We start from the raw sequence: 21,470 nt of genomic DNA on the forward strand, positions 1-21,470 counted from the left end.
AATGGCTGTCAGATGCTGCGCTGTGGCACTGATGTCCCAGTTGTTAATCAAGTGAAAAGTGCAGATGGTCATGTTGGAATCCTGTTTTATAGTCACCCTAATTAGGAGAAAACTAAGTGAAGTCAGTAATTACTTTGTCATTTTCATAAGATTAACACATGCAAGTGCCTGGTCATCTACTTACAAAGGGTGCCAAATTGCTGATTGTGCGGTGTAACCAATTTAAAATACATAGTTTCTCAGAAAACAAGCAAATACTCACATTCCAACACTTGTAATGGGTTGTTTTTTGGTGTTTGTGCTTAAAACAGTTAATTCATTATTGCTTAATTTTCTGTTCACTGTGTTAATGATTAACTGTGCTTCTAAAAAACAGCAATAACACAATGTAAACATACTTTTACTCTCACAAGTAAAAGTCCAGCTTTCCTAATTTTACTTAAATGTGCAAGAATTGGAGTCCGTTAGCTGGTTAGCTCAGTTAGCTGTGCAGCTAGCAGTCCAGCCTGGGAGCTCGGAGTACAGGGGGAGTAGTGGTGTTTACACTGCTAACACAGGAGCTCTGGGGATAGCTTGTTAGCATGCTAACTTCAGTGTACATCTCTGCAACACAATACACACGCGTCATAATGTCAAAACTAGTATTTTCTTTACATTCTGTAGATCATTTTAGTTAATTTTTGAATGTTTTCAGCAAAACCTTTTACGTACTGCACCTCTAAAGTGGACTGAATTTTTCCCCTAGTGTTCCCCGCATTACTACTGTCGGCGCCAGTGTTGCAAAGACAGCATTAGCAACGTGGCCATGAAAGCAGCATGGCTACTGTCTAGTCGAAATAATGTCGATTTTCAAGCGTCTCAAGTCCCTTTTATATGTCTTGTTATCAGGGCATCTCTCAATGATAATGTAATGATCGTGTTGATGACTATGTGTCAGTCTCTCACGATGCTCTGTGAAGTCTCACTGCACAGATCTTCCCCATGACCTTTCTAACAGACAGAAAGGTTGTTGAGAGGCTGACTCTGGAAAAAGCTGATGCTGATGCTCCTGTTTTCTCCGGCCTTTGGTGTCACACAGATGATGTATCATTGTAGACAGAGTGATGGTGATCCTCTATAATGCTGCTACTGTGCCACCTTTTATAACAGCTCAGCTCCATCATCCGCGCCTGTCCGCGGAGACCCGTACGCCACCTTTCTCGGCCGGCAGAGATGCTGATACACATGACAACGTATTTGTCCTAAGATAATGTGTGAGAGCTTTTGTTCTGCTGAGCTCAGGCGAGCTGCTGTTGCAAGAGAACTGCAGAAAAGATTGAATGATTGATGTCTGTCTTTACTCTGTTTGGGATGTTGCCTCTGATAAGTTTGTCTTTGTCTCTCCACAGGGAACCATTTTCTTACCTGGAAACAAAGTTTCAGAGCATCCAACCAGCGGGGACGATGGAGGGAAATTTCTCTTTGAGGTCATTCCAGGTAGGATAAGATCAAAACAACTGAAGGACTTCTTATCTTTACCGAGGAATGACGTGATGATAGCAGCGTAGCCTGGAGCACGAGCAGGGACAGAAACATGAGGTTTTGGTCAGTCCTGTCTGCTGCAAACCACTGAGGGAGGAATCTTGCCATTTTCTCACTTTATACACGCGGACGTCTACGATGACCATTTGTTTCCTTTGTTTTTTTGCAACTATGAGGAGCATTTTGTGTTGTTTCTGATTATAAACCCTTTTGCTCACGCTGACAGATTGACTACTAGAGGTTAAATTGAAATCGTCGTAACAAAAACCTCAGAATTTCTTTTTAAAGAGCGTGGTGTCAATCATCTCCCGTGACTCTCCGCAACAAGGCGAATGACCGGGTTTCCTAAAATGTCAAACTTTTCCTTTGGTTTCGTATTTCAGAAGAGCGGCCTTAAAACACCGACCACACACACATACAGTGCTCCGACACATAAAACCCCAAAGAGGAACACATGCACAGACGCCAGAAGACTGTATGGAAACACATTCGAGTACAACACAAAGGAATAGAGGGGTATTTTCCCAGGCGGAGCGACGCCAGGAATGCGAGTCTATGGAATAGATGTTTAAAACACACATGCACACGGGGGAAACAGAGACAGCTGGTAAAAGATACAGTAGCACCGGTTGATCCAATAACAGTAAAACCCCTGTAGAAAACACAGGATGTGTGCAGCAACCACTTGTATTTTATTTATCTTTATCTTCTCCCTGGTGTGCATCCACGACAGTTTCTCTCACAACGTGTTTTTTCACTTGATTTGTGGCTCCCGTTGGACACAAACTCAAAAAACAATGTGACCGTGCAGATAATGGTGCAAGTTCATCGTAACATTTGTCAGTAAAAGGTCAATTAAAGACCGCCTACACAGAGGCAAAATTAAGTAAGTAATTTAAGCAGTTGGCCGGAATTGACAGATTAAAAGTTCAGGTTCACTTGAAAGATGGTGTTTTTGTTTTTTAGATGCTAATGACCTGGCTGTTTATCTAATAGTTTCCACATCAGATGAACAGGGAAACAGTTCCCTGCAGAGATCATTTCACACACTTTCAGTTCATGGATCTAATCTGGAAATCTGGATACGGCGTCGGAGGCAGAGCCCGTTCATTCCTACGAATGCTGCCCAGCGGCGCATGAGGCCTACAAAGTTCGACTTCCTGGGTGTCTAATTATCCAGATCTACAGTGGAGTAATCAGGTGTGAATTTGTGAGTCGTGCTCAAATATAATGAGACAGACACATAGCTGATAGGACAGACTGGCTGCTTTGAGTTCTCGATCTTTAACGTGCTCGAATACTCAGTTATGCTTTTGAATTTCTGGTTATACAGCTGTTTGTACCCAAAAAAAGCTCATTTGCCTGGTATTAAGAGGAAAGGGGAAGTTTCATAAAAACCTAACTTTGTATTTTCGCTTCTCTTTTTTTATTTCCATGCACTGCAGATGAAGATTACCCACAATAGCCATATTTGTCTTTTTTTATAGCGTGGCATTTGAATGCTGTTGGCAGAAGTGTTATCCAGGCACAGAGCTGGCCCACGCCCAACATTACTTACGGAGCAAATAGTTTAAAGTTGCAGACGATTGGAGACATATAGGACAGATAGCATCAATGTTGACATACATTTCAGTCAACTTTTCTCTGGAAAAATGTTTCTAGATAGCATCAGTCTATTTTCAATGTAGTTATATTTTGTAGTAAGATGTAAAAGTAAGAAATCTGTCACATGCTTCACTGACTCAATGTGACGCCTCAGTTTTCAGTTCCCCCTTTTCCAGGTGTTACAGAATATGCTGTCGCACTCAGTGAAATACGGCGTTGTTGTTAAGACATAATGTTACATAACAGTTTGTGTTATGTGGTATGTGGTGTTCTGACAGATTTTCATTTTCCAGTCACACCACGACAAACTTTTTTCCCCTCGTGGGATTAGATTGTTTTTGAAGGAGGGCAGAGGAAATTTTAAATCCAGCGACTACATTTTCTCTACCTGCAGTGGCAGTCATAATTTCCATAATGTACCAGGTGCTGTTCTTAGCTGCCATATTCTACCTCACTTACCTTTAAGGATGTCTATCTATCTCTCTGATGTCTATCTGTGTTGGATATGGTGGCTTGTTTTGTCTTTTGTGGCACTTGTGATGATGAATGTGGTTGAATTTCCATCAGGGTGCCGTGTCAACCTCGTTATGTTGCTCATATCATTGTTTCCGTACTGTATGACTTCAAGAACAAAGGAATAATGTACAGTACTGGTATTTAATACAGTTACTGTCAATCAAATTTCACATATTGCATCTTCACATGTTGCCATCAGCTATACCTATGCCATGTTCACGATAGCTTCAGTATATTATTTAATGCAGGGAAAAGTGATTGAAGTACAAAAAGCATTTGGAAAAAAGTCAGAATAACTACAAATACTTGAGGGTGTGATTACATAGTGCAGTAACAGTGTGAAAAATAAAAGACAGGCTAGGCAGTTTATTCTTATAATAGATTAGGAATACGAGAGGTATGATAATATATTAGGGAATAAATGAGGACAAATGTTTTCTTACTAGGTTGTATCCTAAAATGTTTGTGGTGCGTTCAAGTTCAAGATTCAGGGGCGGTTACCAGTGGGATGCCAAAATAATTAATGACTTCACCTTCATATCTTTGTTTTTTGAAACAAAGGTCATCAGTGACTGATGAGGCTTATATATGTAACATTTTCACTATTTTGTCCTTATCCAGTTGGCACGTGTTGTTTATTCTTTCTTTTTTTTAAATGAAATGCTTTAAAAGCCTGGCCTGTACATCATAATAAGATTTTTTTTTATTTAGGAAAAAAGTAACTTAAGTTTGGGGTGAAAAACTTGGACTATGCTCTAATAGTGTTGTATTTACCTTCTTATAGTCGACAAGGTGATGTCTTTTCATTCAAGCAAAACAGGCCACTGGACTTTAGGCAACTATCAAGGTGTGCTGCAGTTGACTAAGTTAGATCAAACCTATTATTTTTGTTATTTGAGCTGTCCCTTTATTTTGTCTTCATTTTTAAGGCAGATGGCAGAAATGGAAAAACATTTTGCGGTTGCGGTCAGGGCACCTGTGACCACTTCTGTAATTATTATGTCATTGAAAACATTTCGATTAAACCACAATACTGATGTTACTGTTCATGAATGTGTTTGTATTTCATAGAGATGAGTTATGGGTGTTTTTTTTGTATGCTTGTTTGTTTTTTTTTAATCCATTTTGGCGAGTTTTGTGCAATTGTTAGGCTGGAAAGCACCAAACCACCGAGGTCACAAGTTACAATTATGAAATAAGGGTACCCAGCCAGAAAATGTCTGAGAACACCCTCCTTTGTGTAAAGCAGTGGTAACATTCCCAGAATGTACCCAGACAGTCATGATGTGGAGTTCTTTAAAGGGTAGGCTGAGCAAAAAACGTTATTTGTTTTTTAGTCGACTATTACCAAAGGACATTCAGAAGGTCTCTACAATAAGTTCCTAATACTAAAGTATATTATAACAGTAGCACAATTAGAGAGGAGTCATAAAGTCATCAATCTGACTCAGTAATGGCAGTAATACAGGGATATCTAGCTAAGGTTTGCTAACGTAAGCTAACTTTAGCCACTTTAAGCTACTCCGCTATGTAGCTGACAGCAAATTATTGCATACAAATTCAACTGTTTGTTATTTCTTCTTTCAAAAGTAAGTTGGTCTCACTTCAAAGAAATAGTTTGACATTTTGTGGAAAAAAAACCAACAATTTTTTGCTCTCTTACTTAGAGTTAGATAGAGACTACTCTCATGTCTGAAGACTAAATATGAAGCTACACGCAGCAGGTTAGCTTAGCAGCCTATAAAGACTGGACACAGCTAGCCAAAAACAACAAAATACAGCACTTATGTATATAAACATTTACATATTATCCTCATTATTTCATCTGTACAAAAACCCAAGTCTAAAAACAGCAAGTTTGGTTTGTGGATGTTAAATTGTCTCTAGACTCTATGCTAACTAAGCTAAGCTAAGCTGGGGAATTGATGTTCTCAAGTAACTCTCTGTATATAGAAAATAAGCACATTTTCACAATTGTCACATTATTTCAGTTGGCTTCTGTTCTTTGTATTATTGCGTAGTTTCAGTATAAAATGCTTGAAGGTCACAGCCACTGACCCAGTGGCCCAGGATTCATCTGGGTTACTCACATGGGCTCATGCTTCGCTCCACTGGCCACAATGTCGATAGTAAACTTTGTTCTTCAAACTATCAAAGGAGGTTGTTATGACTGTCTCAGATGCCGTGAAATTACTCACGCAGACCAAAACGTAAATTATAATATGACTCCCCGCATGTTCACTACAAGGCCCTCGTGGGTTGTTGAACCCCATCAGGGCTCAGAGGAGAGTTTCAACGAGTACCACTAATACTACTGATCTGTTTTCCTCATTCCTCGCTCTGCAACATCCACTACGCCCTGAAAACGGATGGAAAACAAGAACATGGCTTGTTGTGAGGCAGCAAAGAAAGAGGTCTAAGAGAAGCGGGAGAGAGAAAATGAAAGGAAAACACAACACATATATTCCACTGGGCTAAATGGGGCTCTGCAGTTTGAACACAACACATGGACAGTCGCTGGCAGCCGCACAGGCTGGAAGTCATGGTGGGGGGGGGGGAGTTGTACAGAGATGTCCGTTGTCTTTTTGAGAGTTGTGGTGAGGTTCGAACACGAGTTGGCAAGCGGGTGACTGCCAGGGGCTTGACTAGCGGCATCAGGACATCTGTACAGGGAGGAGACTCTGAGATAAACAAATAACTCTGTATTTTTAGCTTTTCTGGAAACTTTAACTTGTGCAAAACAGTTGAAAGAACATCTCTGCAAGTTTGTATTCACCTGTGCACACTTGGATGCTTTTTCTGTTCCTCTCTCTTGTTGTTTTTCATCGCTCTTGTCTTTGTCTCTTTCGCTGTGCACATTCACATCTGGATGATGTGTGTTAAACCTACAGAAAGAGTTACCGAGGCAGATTCACCACATGGCTCGCAATATTTAGACTGGAATCACGGTTATGTCTGACGGAGACACACACAGGTACAGACACAATGGGGCTTTTGTCTTTTGCTCGCCCCAAACCGAGACTCAAAGCACGAGTGACGTTGTCTTCCATCACACTGACACGTTACAACGTGTGCAAGCACACATGGGCCTGAGCTGAAGGCAACAGGAATGACAACAAACATGAGTACTGTTTTCACAATTTCTGTTTCTGGCCCTGAAACGTGTATATTCAGCTTAATTGCCAGAATGAATGATAGCCAAGCACGCTTATGCAAAACCACAGATAGTTTCTTTGTGTTGCAAAGACTATGCTTATGCTCTGATACCACTTGGTAAGAGGTTGAGGAAAATATCATGATTTGGCTTAAAATACCTGTTTTGGTCATGACAATCACGGCTGGAGATGGACCGACTTCCTGTGAAAAATAGTCTGGAAAGATCCCCAGGTGTCCTTTACAAAACAGCTGGTTTGGTCGCCGCAGAAAACAGCTGGAAATCTTCCCAGGTCTCCTTAAAAAACACCCAGTTTGTCTCCACAAAAATGGCTGGAAATGTCCCCAGGTGTCCTTTAAAAAACACCTGGTTTTGTCACCACAAAACCAGCTGGAGTGGCAAGTGGTGTGACTCGAACTGCGGTCAACTGTTTGGCAACCGTGTTGGCTTGTAATAACACCACCATCCTCTCCACCTCCTGATGTGAAATGAGCATATAATGTGAACGTGAAACGCCACGTTTGCTACAAATCTCAACCTCGGTAGTGTCTGTGGTTTGCAGAAACGTTAACTGCTAACATTATATCCTGGCGACTGGGCTGTTATTTTTAAGATTGTCTGTGCAGGACATATTTACATTCTGTTTAAGGATGATGACATTTTCTGTCTTGCCATATTTGATGCAAACTCTTCTAAAAACTCGTACTTTCAGCTGATCACAGAAAAAGTAGCTTTTTAAGAGTATCTCCAGTGCACAGACAGAATAAAAGCTGGATTCCTCTCAGTCCATATATCTGGAATACATATCAGAACATCCTGCCGCTCAGGATTAGCGTGCAGTTTTATCTGATGTTGTTGAATCCTCCCAAGAATGTCAGGTGCGATCTGAAGACAGCTGGGTGGTATAACATAGCTCTGAGCGCCGGGGATATCGGTTTTTAAGACTTCACTACAGCGAGCGCCTTCAGCAAATTATGATCTGAAACAAAATGGCACAGACTCATCTGTTTTTTAACCTGTCAAAGCTGCATTCATACCTGTAGCTAAATGTCACTCCCTGTGGTACAACTGTGATTAATCATCCAGTTTCTATAAAACAAGAATCAACACAGGAAACACTCCCCGCTGTGTTTTTGATGGAGAAACAGTGTGCTCCTCTTTCCCCGAGCTCTAATAAACACAGGGCTGAGTTCAGTATGTCACCCTCTCTCTCTCTCTCTTTGCCCCCGGGCTCAGACTTAAAGTCTCTCTCTCTCTGTTTTTCTGTCAGTTTCTCTTGGCAGCCTGGTTAAAGTAGCTGCTCAGGTCACATCAAGTCACCGCTGCTGAATTATGGGAATATTTCCCAGCTAATCCCCAGAGGCCACCATCCCTTCATTCATGAGAGGACCTCGGGATCATGTTGCCGGGAGCAGGTGGACAGCCTCGGGCATTAACAGTGTTTACAGAGCAAAGCCTGAGTCTATATGATACATACCTGTAGAGCAGAGGAGCTTCCTGTGCAATATCAAAGATTATGTTTGGCTTCAGATTATTGAATAAAGTAATGTGCAGGCATTTCCTCATTTTGAATGTGAGTTGACATTGTGCTGTAGTGAAGTCAGGGTGGAGGGGAGCCTGAGAGCCTCAGTCTAAATAAAGATGATAGTGCCCTCATGTGGTTTTTTATGTAGTTACAGCTCTGTGGAAAATCCTCTAATCCAGTCCTGACTATGATAATCATTTTTTTTTTTTAGCATTTTTGCAAATAAATAAGCTTCAGTTAAACAGGGAAATCTAAAGAAATAAAGGAAGTGATGAACTCATCTTGTACAATTCAGTCTTAATTCATTCGTGCTTAGAGTTAATGTGAATAAATGTCCATATACAGGAGCTGTGGCTGGCTGGCTGACAGTAATGACTAGGAGAACTGCCTAATGTGAGGGGTTTGGTGGAACAACAAAATTTGTGTACTAATGGTGTGGAAGTAACTAATTACAGGGTACAGGGTTGAATTTAAGTACGTATTACACCATGTAATCTGCTTGGTTACTTTTAAAATCATAATTTATGAATGTCAGCGGTTAAAAAGTAAGTAAGTCATACTCTGAATGGCATTTGAGAAGAATACTTTATGATTTGATATGAAGTATTATTTTAATACCAGTAGTTTTACTCACGTAAATAAGTAATTTTTCAGTAATGTAACTGTACTCGTACTTGAGTACATATTTTCAGTACTCTTTCCACCACTGCTGTATCCACATCTGTACTCGGAGTGAGCGGGGCTTGAATCTGGAGTTGCTCATTTAAGCCTGATTTATTTATTTTATTGTATTATTATTTCTTCAGAAACAACTTGGTTTTACTCAGATTATGCTCTGCTCATATAAAGTACATTATCTGTACTGGATATTAGTTTCAGCCAAGTACACACTCAACCCTATTACAAGTGAATTATCAAGTTAACAAACACTCTGTAGAGCGTAATAGCAGCATTTTAATTGCTTGTATTGTATGTTTATTAATCAAGTTTATTATTGAGCACTCGTAAACATTTACTTAGGGGTGACTGAGCAAACTTTATCTGCTGATGAAGACCGCGAGATGCAGTTGAGAGCTCAGGAAAAAAGAGGATCATTGAAGATTGTCTCATCAGATTTACTTCAACTTCTTCTAAATGCTTCGTTTGGTTTATTGAGTTCTTCAGAGCGTGGTCTCGTCAGTAATAAAATTTAATGAGTTTCACGTGTAAATTTTTATCGCTTCCTTTTTTGATTTAGAGCGTCTGTTATTAATGCTCCTCTGTGATCCTGTGACCGTTTGTTTGACACGTGCGGCTGATGGGTGGGCACAGGTAGCCACCTCGGTGACCTCTGCAGTGACTTATGAGTGTCACACGTCACTGAGGTGAATGTCTCATTATCACAAAGTGACTTGCGTGATTGAATTATGATAATCACAGTGTAAACGTGAGCAGGCAGGCGAGGCAGGGAGGGAGTAAATCAGGTTAATAAGAAAACTGAATACGAACTGTTGCATGATCAGTCCAGGAATGTGCTTTATCAGGATAACATGTTATTCTTACCTAAATTCTATATAGTTAGACTTATTAAACAGTAATGACTGAGTGCTTTCTATTGGACAGTGGAGACAGACGTGTAATTATAAGACCACGGACTGTTCATTATGAGGAGGCCATAAGCCAGCATGCTGACTATAAGAAGCTGAAGTTGATGATGGAGTGATGGATGGCTGAATTAATTAAATAAGCCAGCAGGGGGGGCAGGGGAGGTTAATATCCCAAACAATTATCCCACTTGTTCATGGATGGTAGTAAATACGGCCAGCTGAGAATACTGCCCTCTAAGCATCGAGGTGTTTAAGGTTAAAGAAGCCCCAGTAGAGTCGTTAAGGAAACATATTAATCTGTGGTGCTGTCATTTCAGTGTCAGCATGTATGGAGCTGGTTTTCAAATAGGCCTCTATGTCACATTAGTCATGGATAACTTATAACTGATGCTGGCACTGGCTGTGTGTGTGTGTATGGTGCAGCTTACTGTAATCATGTTTATTTCAGAGGGTTGGCTGAACTACCATGATCCGTTAACCGTAGCTCGACCATGCACATATCATGAGAGTGTTTATGGAGTGTCTGGAAGACCGCGGACTATTTTAATCCTTTAACAGGCTCACAGCTTCTTCTGCAGGTCTATTTCAAGGTATGCTTCGGAGAGAAGCAACTGGTTTGCACGCAAAATCAGGACATTTCATATCTTTGACTTCCTTTTAGAGCCTGTTGGCGGCGTATGTCCCAGTGCAGTTTATTGTTTCAGTGCACTGTTGTTATTTTTGGGTGCAAAGGTGCCCTATGTAGTTTTGTAGTTTCTCCAGCCGTGTTTTGTCGTTACAAAAACAGGTATTTTAAGTCAAAACTTAACCTTTCCAACCCTAACCAAGTGTTTTTTGTGCCTAAACCTAACCAGATCCTAAGCGCAGCATTGTGTCTGGATAAAATAGAAAATGAAACCTAAAGAAACATGAAGTTGCAACATATCCGTGGTTTACAGAAATGTACATCAGCGACTGCTATTCTGGGGAATGGGCCGCGAAAAACAAATTAAACACTGTCAAAGAAACGGTTCACACAAAGCGAATTTCGAAAGGTAAAGGTGTGACAGTACACGCAAAATACAAGATAATCATCATGTTTCAAAAGCTAAAGAAGGATGATGTAGTTATAATCCTCAAATAAAATCTTATAAAGAAAAAAAGGAAATTAAATTATATAGAGAAATATCACGATTAAGATAAAATATATACCATTTTACAATTCCAAGGAGCCCAGGAAGAGAGAGCCCCACCCAGCTCTAATAAATTAAAAAAGCTCCATGACATGAAATTGCTTCTCCACCCAGCAACACACACACATACGCCACCTCCTACACCCACTTCTGTCACAGCTAAAACATAGTCCATACACAAGTTTGATCAAATCAATCTGACAGACAGGAAAAACAAGCAGCTCTCTGTTCCAACTATACGTTCTGATGTATTGTTTTCATTAGCGGCTGGATGTATAGTGCCCACGCAGCTTCTAATGCGTCATAAATCCAGGGGGAATAGAGCGCCAGTATCTAGGCGTGCATTAAGAGGGAAAGCAGCGAAATTGCTGTCGTGGATATTAAAAATGAGGAAGCCTGGAGAAGCATGAGTGACAAGATTCTGCTTTGCATATAAAAAGCGTCGACCGTCTTAATTTGTGCGTCTGGTCAGAGCTTGTGGGACGCAGCCAGTGTCTGCTCTCTCTCTCAAGGATTCACTTTGTGATATGACATTTTCAGAAAAGGTCACAAACTGAACTTCTCTTCCTTCCTTCCTTCTCTTCCGCGGTGTATGTGTGGGCGCAGCATGTTTACGCACACACGTGTTTTTCCAGTGTGCTCGTACAGTCAATAACCCGCTCTCTGTGACACAGCGGCGTGTGGCCTCCTGGAGGAGTTGTGGCCTGGCAATCTGCTGCTGTTGACATTTCTCATATGGAGCTTCTGAGATTCACATCCCTTGTTGTTGTTCTCTTGATATACGGATTTATGAGCCCGAGCACTCAGCTTTACAAAAGGGGATGAAGGCCACCTCGGACACACACATAGAGTGGATTTCCAAGTACTGCGGCATGAAGTGAGAGAATGTTTTCCTATAATGTGTGTAGCTTTTTATTGTTATCTTTCGTAGGCACTGGTACTTTCTTTTCTCCCTGATCCTCTAATGCAACACAGACATTTTTCACATTGAATTGGGTCATGACACAAGCCAGTTTTATGTGCTTTAAGTCAATAACTGAAGATTTTCCTCCCCCGATGCAACATTTAACATGAAAACAGCCACCCGCTGGCTTCATTAGTGTCAGTTTCCCCAGGGAGGATCTCAGGCGAGGATGTTTGTGTGTGAGATCGTGACAGTTCGCTCTGAAATTCAGATGAATTTACAGCCCGATATGAAAGAGACTCTAATCATAAACTTTCCACAGAGATATTTAAAGGAATTAGTATTTTATAAGAAATGCCGACATTGATGATCCCCAGAGGCTGAATCCTAATTGCTTTGGTGACCACCTTACTTTTCATTTAGCGCCACAATGAGGTTGACAATTTTATCTTTTAATGAAATGTCTTGACAACTATCGGATCAATTTTCATATAATTTAGTACAGAGATTCGTAGTCCCCAGAGGATGAATACTATTATATCGAATTTGCTGGCTTTTCCATAAAAAAACCACAAGCAGGTCAAAGTTTTCTTTCAACCAGTGAATTGTGGCCCGCAGCTTCTAAACAAATCCACCCTTCACCCTTATTACTGAAACCAAATTAACAAATCAGCTTGAACAAATACAGGCAGGGCTGCATGTCAACCGAATTGTCTATCACCATCCTTCCTGTTCAAATACTTCTGCCATGGAAGTGGATAATTGGAGTTGTGCTAAAAATCTAGTTGGCTGTGGAAGGTAAAAGTCCTGCTGGTCGATACCAGTGAAGACCAGTGCTATCAGTCTATATTAGGAGTTGGTACTCCTTACTCTGAAAGTTATATGCAGGCTAGCAAGGCTGCCGAGTTGTTTAAAAGGAAGATTATGGCAGATAATAAAGCCGATGGTGAATGATTTTTACACATTCCTTATCGAGCCCTGGAAAAATCATTCAGTGAGCCAGAAGGCGGAGGCAGGAGGTTGCATAGTGTTTCTTTGCAGAAGCATGGAAATGCTGACATTTGAGGCAGTTTGAGAAAGAAAACCCAGCGGACACATCCTTTATTCTGGAGGAAAAGGGAGGAAAATTTTGGAGTCTGAGAGAATGTCCTTGGCAGAGGTTGCTGAGATCGTTAGAGAACTTATCAGTGTCCTGGCAGTGGGCATGGATAAACCCTGTCTGGATAATGTTGCGGTGATTGAAAAGACTCTTCAGTGTTACATAGAAGTTAGGAGCATCTCCATTGTTCTGTATTGGCAGATGTTGGAAGTGGGACATTTTGGGGATTTTGTGCTCAGCCAGATTGCAGACAACCCAAACTCCCTCCTCAGAAATTCTGTGACAAGGTGCTGGAAAGGAAACGCTGGCTGACTGTCAAATGGATTTAAGTAACAATGCAGACTCCTACTGGTTCTCAAAGCAGAGGCAACATCTCTGCACTCTCTCTCAGATTGTTGAAAGGTTTGGAGTTTGCTAAGCCTGACTGGCTTTGTGGATTAGGGAAAGGTCACTGACCAGGTTTCCTGAGGTATCTTGCAGGAGGTGCTGTGGGAGTCTGGGCTCTAGGAGCTGCAGCAGCAGGCTGTTCAGTCATTGCGCACTCAGAGATTCTTATGATGATCATGTTTGTTAAAGGGGGCACTGGACCCTAGGAGAAGGATGCCTCCCTTCTGTGTGGGATTTACACACAGCTCATTAAGGCAGAAGGTCTGAAGAGTGTTTACTCAGTGATAGTTGGGTGAATTAAGAAATACTCTTTCAAAATAAGATGCAGCCTGTGTATGTTTTCCAAAGCAGTTTGTTTTATCAGTGGGAGGTTACAACTTTGTCACAGCACATGAATATGATTGATGCTTTTAGATGTTGTCATCATCTTTCAACAGCGGTCTGATCAGTGGTTACAGTCCTCTTATGTTTCTCTGTTACAACACAATATGCTGTTTAAGTATTTTAGTGATGGGACCAGAGCCTGTGGGAGCTCACATAATGGCTCAAACCGCACAGTGACTGATGAAGCCCATTTTTCATAAAGCCATGATTGATCAACCACTAAATGGGAAAAGGCAGCTGCAATAACAACACGAGAGGATAACGCGTAGGATGAGTGGACGTGCAATGTTGCCTGCTACACTTCGCATATCGTACAGGCGAGGTGCTTCACTTATTGGCGCATCCTCCGCTGGCTCCGAACGAGGTTGTCATATCATGAGAAGATGATGAACTAGCAGCTCGTGGTGGTAAATGGTTTTGTAGCTGGGCTGTGAAGGACGACAAATGGAACAACAAAACACAACTTTGTCATTTCACACACATGTATGTGATCCATGCATACATTCCTCACATCTCAACCGGACACAGACTGATATTCAAGAAGTGACAAAAAGCAGGAGGCCGGGGGAATTCAGCACATCCAAACAATAAGCTGCTAACCTTTTGTACATGCTAGATGCTCTTGTGAGAGAATTCAGCGCCTTCTACTTCCTTTCTTGTGTCTTCCTGCATGTGAGCAGCAGCGAGACCCTCTGGAGGAAATGCACTGAGGCCTGCAAGTCTCGGGCCAAAGAGAGGGACAGGACAGGAAGCCCACATGCTTACATAACAGCCCTATTGAGGGGATCGGTATTTGACATGTCACATAGCAATCTCCTCCATCAGCCTCTCGCTGTAACCCCCGTCCACGACCTCTGCTCCCACATGTATCAGGTTGGTCTCAGCGAGGGCCTCCGGTGAAGTTTCTCCTGTACTGTTACAGTATGTTTGTCTAATGAACACTTGAATTGAACGTCCAGACCGATGGTATGTAAACCGATTTCTGTCTGGGTAAATATTTAGATATCTCCTCCAGAAGCCGTTCCATCAGGTAGCCTTAAACTTAATCACCCTCCGAGGGGGTTCAAAGGGGCGCCCTGTGTCGTTTAATGGTTGCCGCTGATGTGTGGTTCTCCTTTAAGTCTGGGTGCGATTGAAAAACGATAAGGAGGCTATTAAAGACCTTCCTCCAAGAGGGAGAAGCCCCGTTGTCTCAGGGCTTCTTGGCCACCAGTAGCAGCAGCCTTGTCGACCCCGCACGGCTGTATTTATAGAGCGCTGTGGATGAGTCATTTGGCCGAGTGCCCACTCTTCGTTCTCCAGATTTACAGGTCCCCACTTCGGGGAGGGCTGCTTGATTTACGAGGCACCCCCTCCCCCTCCATCGCCACCACCGGCTCCCACCCCACCCCTCTCACTTCCTTCAGAGACAAGCAGACACACCATCTTGCCTTTCGGCTCGCTGTCTCACTCGATTTCATTCGGTCGCTCTCTCCTACACTTATTTCTTAGTGATATGCGTCCTCTGCTCTTTCAGCTCCTTTGTCAGAAGTACATGTAGAGGAAAGGTTTCCTGAGAGGCAGACAGACTCGCCTCAGCCCGACCTCCTCCTAAGTGCTTCTGATTGGTGTGTCACATTGACCTGCCTTTGACTCACCAGAATGAAGTTTTAGGCGAAAGAGTTATATGAGGTGGAGGAAAGCGAGAAGCGAAGGAAGGAGGGGGAGAGAAGGAAGGATAGCGGTGAGAGCAGTGGAGTGTGTTTTAGCAGAAACAGAAGGAGATAAATCCGTCTGTGGCACAGAACGAGAACAGATGAAGAAGTGGCACCGGGGGGCCGGCGGTCAGCAGCGACAGCGTGGCTTTTGCTCCCTCGACCTCCAGCTGAGAAGGGGGCACGTCTTCCTCTGCACCCCATGGATCTTAACTCCAACCCAGGTCTGTCTCTTTACATAACAGTAATGAATACTAACACGCTTGCATCTGGTTGGGAACACGTTTCATTACGAGGGCAGCGATATTATTAGACTTTGCACTGTCTTTAGTTTCAGTAGCGACGGAAGGAAGGACCGGAAGGATTTCTCGGACAGATTTAGTTGACTTAAACTTAAGACACAAACTTGCAGATAAGTTGCAAAGTACTCCTGTTCTCATTGAGAGAGCGCCGTCCATTCATCATGTCAGCGCAGCAGACGGGTGTTTTACAAGTTACAGTTCATAGCTAATGTTTACAGCAGCTGTGATTTCACATGAGCAGTTTATGATGCTTGCATTCCTGATTTTCCTGCTGTTGTTGGTGACATCACTGCAGCTTCCTTTTATTTGTCCACTATACAAACATCCACACAAACATGCTCTGTGAATAATGGAGTCATTATTTCCAGTAGAACGTTTCATTTCATATGCAGTAATGTCTTTTTTATAGAGAGGCTTTGCATTATAGCAAATCCCCTGAAGCCTTTTGAAGATTCTCCCTGACCCTTAACATGTCATATATTTAAATTTACAATACAGCCACACACAAGGAAGTGCTGTTCTCTAGTACAACTTCTCTACAGAAATTATCGAACATATTTCTGGTCTTAGATTAGCAAAAACTGCACGCAACATATAAAAGATGTGCCAAAAGTTTAGAGCCATTAAACAGGATGCCACCAATTAACATTTCATCCATAACGCTGGACTGGAAACAGAGATATTTATTCAACACATTCTTCTTGAAACCAGGCACCTACATTACTCATAACTTAGTTACCAGCAGTTCTGTCAGAGATATGGGTGTTTTATGCAAATAGTGGCCAATGTAGCCTCGAGGCGCTATCCTCGAGCAGAGAATGCAGAGGTCTACACCTCTAGATTGTTTTTCATAGCCAAACTTGTAATAATGTCACTTGAACCAGTTTATCAGATTTCACGCAGCTCTTCCCAGAGCCACAAAAGGTTTTATAGCCAACAACAATTTCCCAAATGCATCAACAACACTCCACAAGCTCTGCATACCTGCCAGCACGCAGGAAGTCTCCCTATTTTTGACCTTTTTCTGCCACTATCCATCAATCTCACAATGTCATAGTGATACAAATCAAGTGTCTCAGTTTCTTGAGGGATGTGTGTCGTGGTACCTGGCAACCCAACCCAGAGGCAGAGTTGAGCGCTCAAGCCCTCCACTCTGCTCAGTTTGCCGCTGAAAATGGATGAAACAAGCGCCAAGAAGAGGAAATATGCCTTCAAATTTAAATAAACTTAGTGCGAGGCCTTCGCTTTGGTGACATTTGCCTCCTGTCTCACTCGATCATCCTCTTGCCTCCACTCTGCAGACTGTTGTTCTGCATCATTTTATCCTACTTCTTCTTTCTAAAGGTCTAAATAAACAAAATCTGACCGTGCAAAGAGATGCATGCAAAAAGACTTGATACAGGATCGAGGAATAGAATGCAAATTTTAAGATTTGAACACTTTTCTGAAAAAATAAACACAGTAAAGAGGTTATACACATGTCATATAAACATACATATACAACATATAAACGTAATATAGATATTAAACATGACAAAGACGCTTGTTGGTACATTGTTGGTATAAAATGTCATTAACCAGTTGGGGGATGTGACTGCAAACCATTTGCTGAATGGAAAGGCATTGTTATTGTCACAAAACCAACACACCACACTGACATTTCTTATTGGCTGAGAGTAATTGCTCAGTTTTTGTGAAACATGACATATAAACTAAGAAGATTTTCAACTTTAAGAAAAAGGAAGACTTAAGCACACTAGCAATTCCTATGTAGCCTCAAAACCTGTAAATGTACTGCTGTTGTCCTACACATGCACTCAGTGTAAACACCCCTGAAATGGTGTGAAACTGTGCGGATTAACCATCGGAGCCATTTGAATAACTTGTATAATAACATAAGCTTTTAAACCACATATGTAGTTTAAACGCCCAGGTGTGGTTGTAGTAGATATGTGGCTTTAAAAAAATCTCGCCAGAGGAAGAAAAATCATGCTTAGGAAAAAAAAGAAAAAAGGCATTCTCATAGCTGGGTCGAATTTCACTTTGCTTGGCTGCTTGAGGCAGATAACAGAACCACCTCCTGAATTCATGGCTCCCAGCCTGCCTGTAAATCCATCCCGGTGAGGCTGTTCTCATGCAAAAAATCTGAAGCAACAGATGGGAGAGAAATCGGGCAGAAGAAATACTGTACATGAAGAATGTTCAGGCAGAAATTAGACTTCACAAAGTGCTGATGGAAGGGAGGAGGAAAGAGAAGAGAGGTGTTTTATGCGTTTGAGATGTTGAAAACAGACGGTGAAAGTATGAAATAACAGATAAATATTCATTTCATGAAGCCTGAGCCTCTCAGCATGAATCTACCCAACTCACTCCACACTGCATTTGAATATTCGTCTTCATGAAAACTATGTGATATAAGAAGAACATCAAACATCAGAGCTTTTGAAACAACCAGCAACTAAGTGTCTATGAAACCCTCCACTCATTGTCTGGCAAAGCAAATGGTTTGTTTCATACGGTAAAGTCTGTTGGTTGAATTCAACATGTCTCTCTCATTACTTGCCTGTCGGGGAAGCAAGTAGTAAGTGAAAACTAAACGATTAATATCGTTAGGTATGCCCACTTATTGGCTAGAAGATTTAGCATTGTCGTGCTAATTAAAAACAGAAAAGTGTGAAGAATGAGATGATATCATTGACTTTATAAAACGTGGAGGGAGCTTCTAGGTCTGCATTTGTCCTAATAGCTAACAGGGGTTGACTCTACTGGTTTAAAAAAGAAGTCTGATTGTAAGCTCATGAGAAAATGACCCTACTTCTCAATTTATTTTATTACCTCCTTGAAAAGTTTCCTCATGAGTTTACGGTTTCAATCACTGGTTTCAAGTCTTCGTCAGATCGTCAGATCCAATCAGGATATCCTGCCCAGCTCCACCCTCTCGTCCAAATATGGTGACTTTAGGCTCCAAAAAGCAAAGATGACAACCTCTCTGTAAAGCCAAACTCACTGGTCTGCTTTTTATTGTCTGATAGTTCACGACACAATCTTAGTGTCTTAATATTTTAAAGCAATTTAGGGACATCACTACATTTTAAAGACCCGATGATGCACTGATTAATTGAGTAAATAATCAGCGGATTAATCAGTAATCAAAAGAGGTGCAAATCCAACTGACGACACTTTTCCTGCTAAGGGCATCAGCACTACAGGGATTTATATGGTTAAAATACAACAAGAACTCATGTGTAGCACTACACGGCAACTGTACACTAATTTAAAAGAAAACACTACATGCATGTGTGGTAGCTCAGCAGCGGCACCATAAATTGTAGTTAATGAAAGCTTTTTTTATAGCACGGCTTTGAACATAGAGAGCTGGCTGAACCACATCAGCAAAGTTCAGCGACGCACTCTCAAACACACAAAGAGCCAACCTCATGGTCAGCGTTTCTCCGTCTCTCCACTTAGATCACCACCAATCTCTTTCTTTGACCCAGCTGGCCTGCACTCCCCCCGCACTGCAGCCCTCTCAGGCCGGCAGTGCTTTTGCCAGCTTTGTCAGAGAAAACAACGAGGATGTGGAGCGGCAACGCAGACAGTACTGCAGCGATGGCCAAAATGAAAACACGCTTATCTAGCTGAAGCCCATGGGCGCTGTCCATTGGCTGTCCAAATAATTGGGCAGCAAGTCAACAGGAAGTTTTATTGGTGCGTGCCTTCCGAGTTTGGGCATCGCACAGATATGTGTGCAGAAAGAAACACAGAAGATAACAGGCACAGTCAGACACAAGCATGAGTTTGAGTCTGGGAACACATTCGCTATTTTTGAACCAAGGTTTCTAAGAAATCCTTAAAAGTTCCTGAATGTTAAGGGGGGGAAAACTCGAGGCCTGAGAGTTTTTGAAAAAAGACATAAATAGACATGAGTCATCAAAAGTGCTTGACTTTTTGTCTTTCATACGGGACCCGAAGAGCGGTCTGCCGGGTCAAAGTCCTGTGTTTGTTTGACCAAACCAACCACAGACCACTGAAAAGGTTGATATCACCGTTCACAAAACATTGTGAGCGTTGCAGCCTGACACTTCTCGTCATACAGTCGCTTTTTGGTTAGGTTTAGGCAACAAAACGACTTGGTTAGGTTTGGGAAAACATTGTGGTTTGAGTTAAAATCACTACGTTACTTTTGCAACTTCTCTTACAAACATAACTACATTACCACAGTAACTTACTTCACCTTGTGTTCGTGGCATAACTTCACCGCTGACCTCTGGTTTCACACTGGACACAAATACTTCCTCCTTTGCAGCTGTTATAATTACTACAGCCGCTAGAGGTCGTAATCTAACAACAAACATAGATATGGTCTGAATCTTAAACTATGTTAAGTCAGGTCCTTGAATTTGAGGGAACTGGGCCTGGAAAGTCTTTGAATTTGATGGTTAAGAAGGTGTCGGAACTCTGTTAAACCAAATACGGTGTTATTCATATTCCACGTCCCACCTCATCAGTCACTAAGTGTACATATGAAGTGGGCTATGAGGCTCGTGCTGGATGATGATTGATGAATGTCAGATTTATCTGTACTTTCTATCACAATAATGTTCACTCCTGACAGGCCTTTTAATCTCCTGAGGCAATCTAGCAAATGAAAACAATGATTGATGCTACTATGACACATGACCAGAGTGAATTTATTTATAATGAAATTACTTCAGGTGAATGGAAATCATGAGAAGCATTTTTCTTAAGACTCAGTTGTCAGGATTTCCCTATATCCTTCTCTTTGGTTCTCATGGGGAAAGACAAGATAGGGAAGTTGCTCTGCCTCCAGGAGTCCCACAATAAATCAGAAGTCAGCTTTCTATAACCCTGTCTGAAAAGTTCAAAGGGCTTTCCCACAGGCCAGGCTGACTCAACCTGGCAATTTTGGCTGTGGGGAGTGCAGGTGTGCATCTGCCCTGAAGCCCTCATCAGCGCTGAAAGGTGATATTAGAAGGTATTAGTGAGCAAAGCAACAGATACTTTGTCGAGTCCGCTCCTTTTTTCATTCTCTGTCATGGATAAAGGGAGGTTCGCTCCCTTCCTCGAGTGCCAGGATGTTTGTCTGCGTCTTTTCCTTCCAGCGTGATTGTTACTGGATGTTTTGTCTTTTCTGTATCGTAACAATTAAGATGGACGCTTTAATAACACAAACATGTGTAAACAAAGCGGCAGATTTAGGTGAAAGACAGAGTGCACACGGAGTATGCATTCCTGGTATGCACGTCCCACAGATTTACAGTCTCAAGGCCATGAGTGCATGATGTACACTTGTGGAATTGGTGATCAGTCATAGTGAGATATGTATACATAACCGTAAAGATGACTACATGTTTCACACTGACATCACATGCATGTTAGAGCACAGGCACACAGTACACAGATGAAAATACACGACACAGTCGCCAGAATAAATGTTGGCAACGTACATTCCTGCAAACTGCAGATATGTTGAAAGTTTACATTTCTTTATGTTCAATTTTCGATTTTATATTCTGACAAAGTTGTACTTATCGTCTGGTTAGGTTCAGGTTTACCTGGTTCCCTTGCCAAAATACACTGCAGGAAATTGTCCCCTCATC

General features: G+C 41.8%; 1 protein-coding gene across 1 annotated transcript in view; it reads left to right on the forward strand.

Moving 5' to 3' along the window:
• The window catches only part of arhgap24 (Rho GTPase activating protein 24), a 70,007-nt gene that overhangs the window by 22,852 nt on the left and 25,685 nt on the right, over positions 1-21,470 (forward strand). Inside the window, exon 3 of the mRNA XM_073477778.1 lies at positions 1,389-1,476. Coding sequence (XP_073333879.1) covers positions 1,389-1,476 — 88 coding nt within the window. The remainder of the gene's footprint in view (positions 1-1,388; positions 1,477-21,470) is intronic.

Source organism: Pagrus major, chromosome 12 (assembly GCF_040436345.1).
Source record: "Pagrus major chromosome 12, Pma_NU_1.0".
NCBI lineage: Eukaryota > Metazoa > Chordata > Actinopteri > Spariformes > Sparidae > Pagrus > Pagrus major.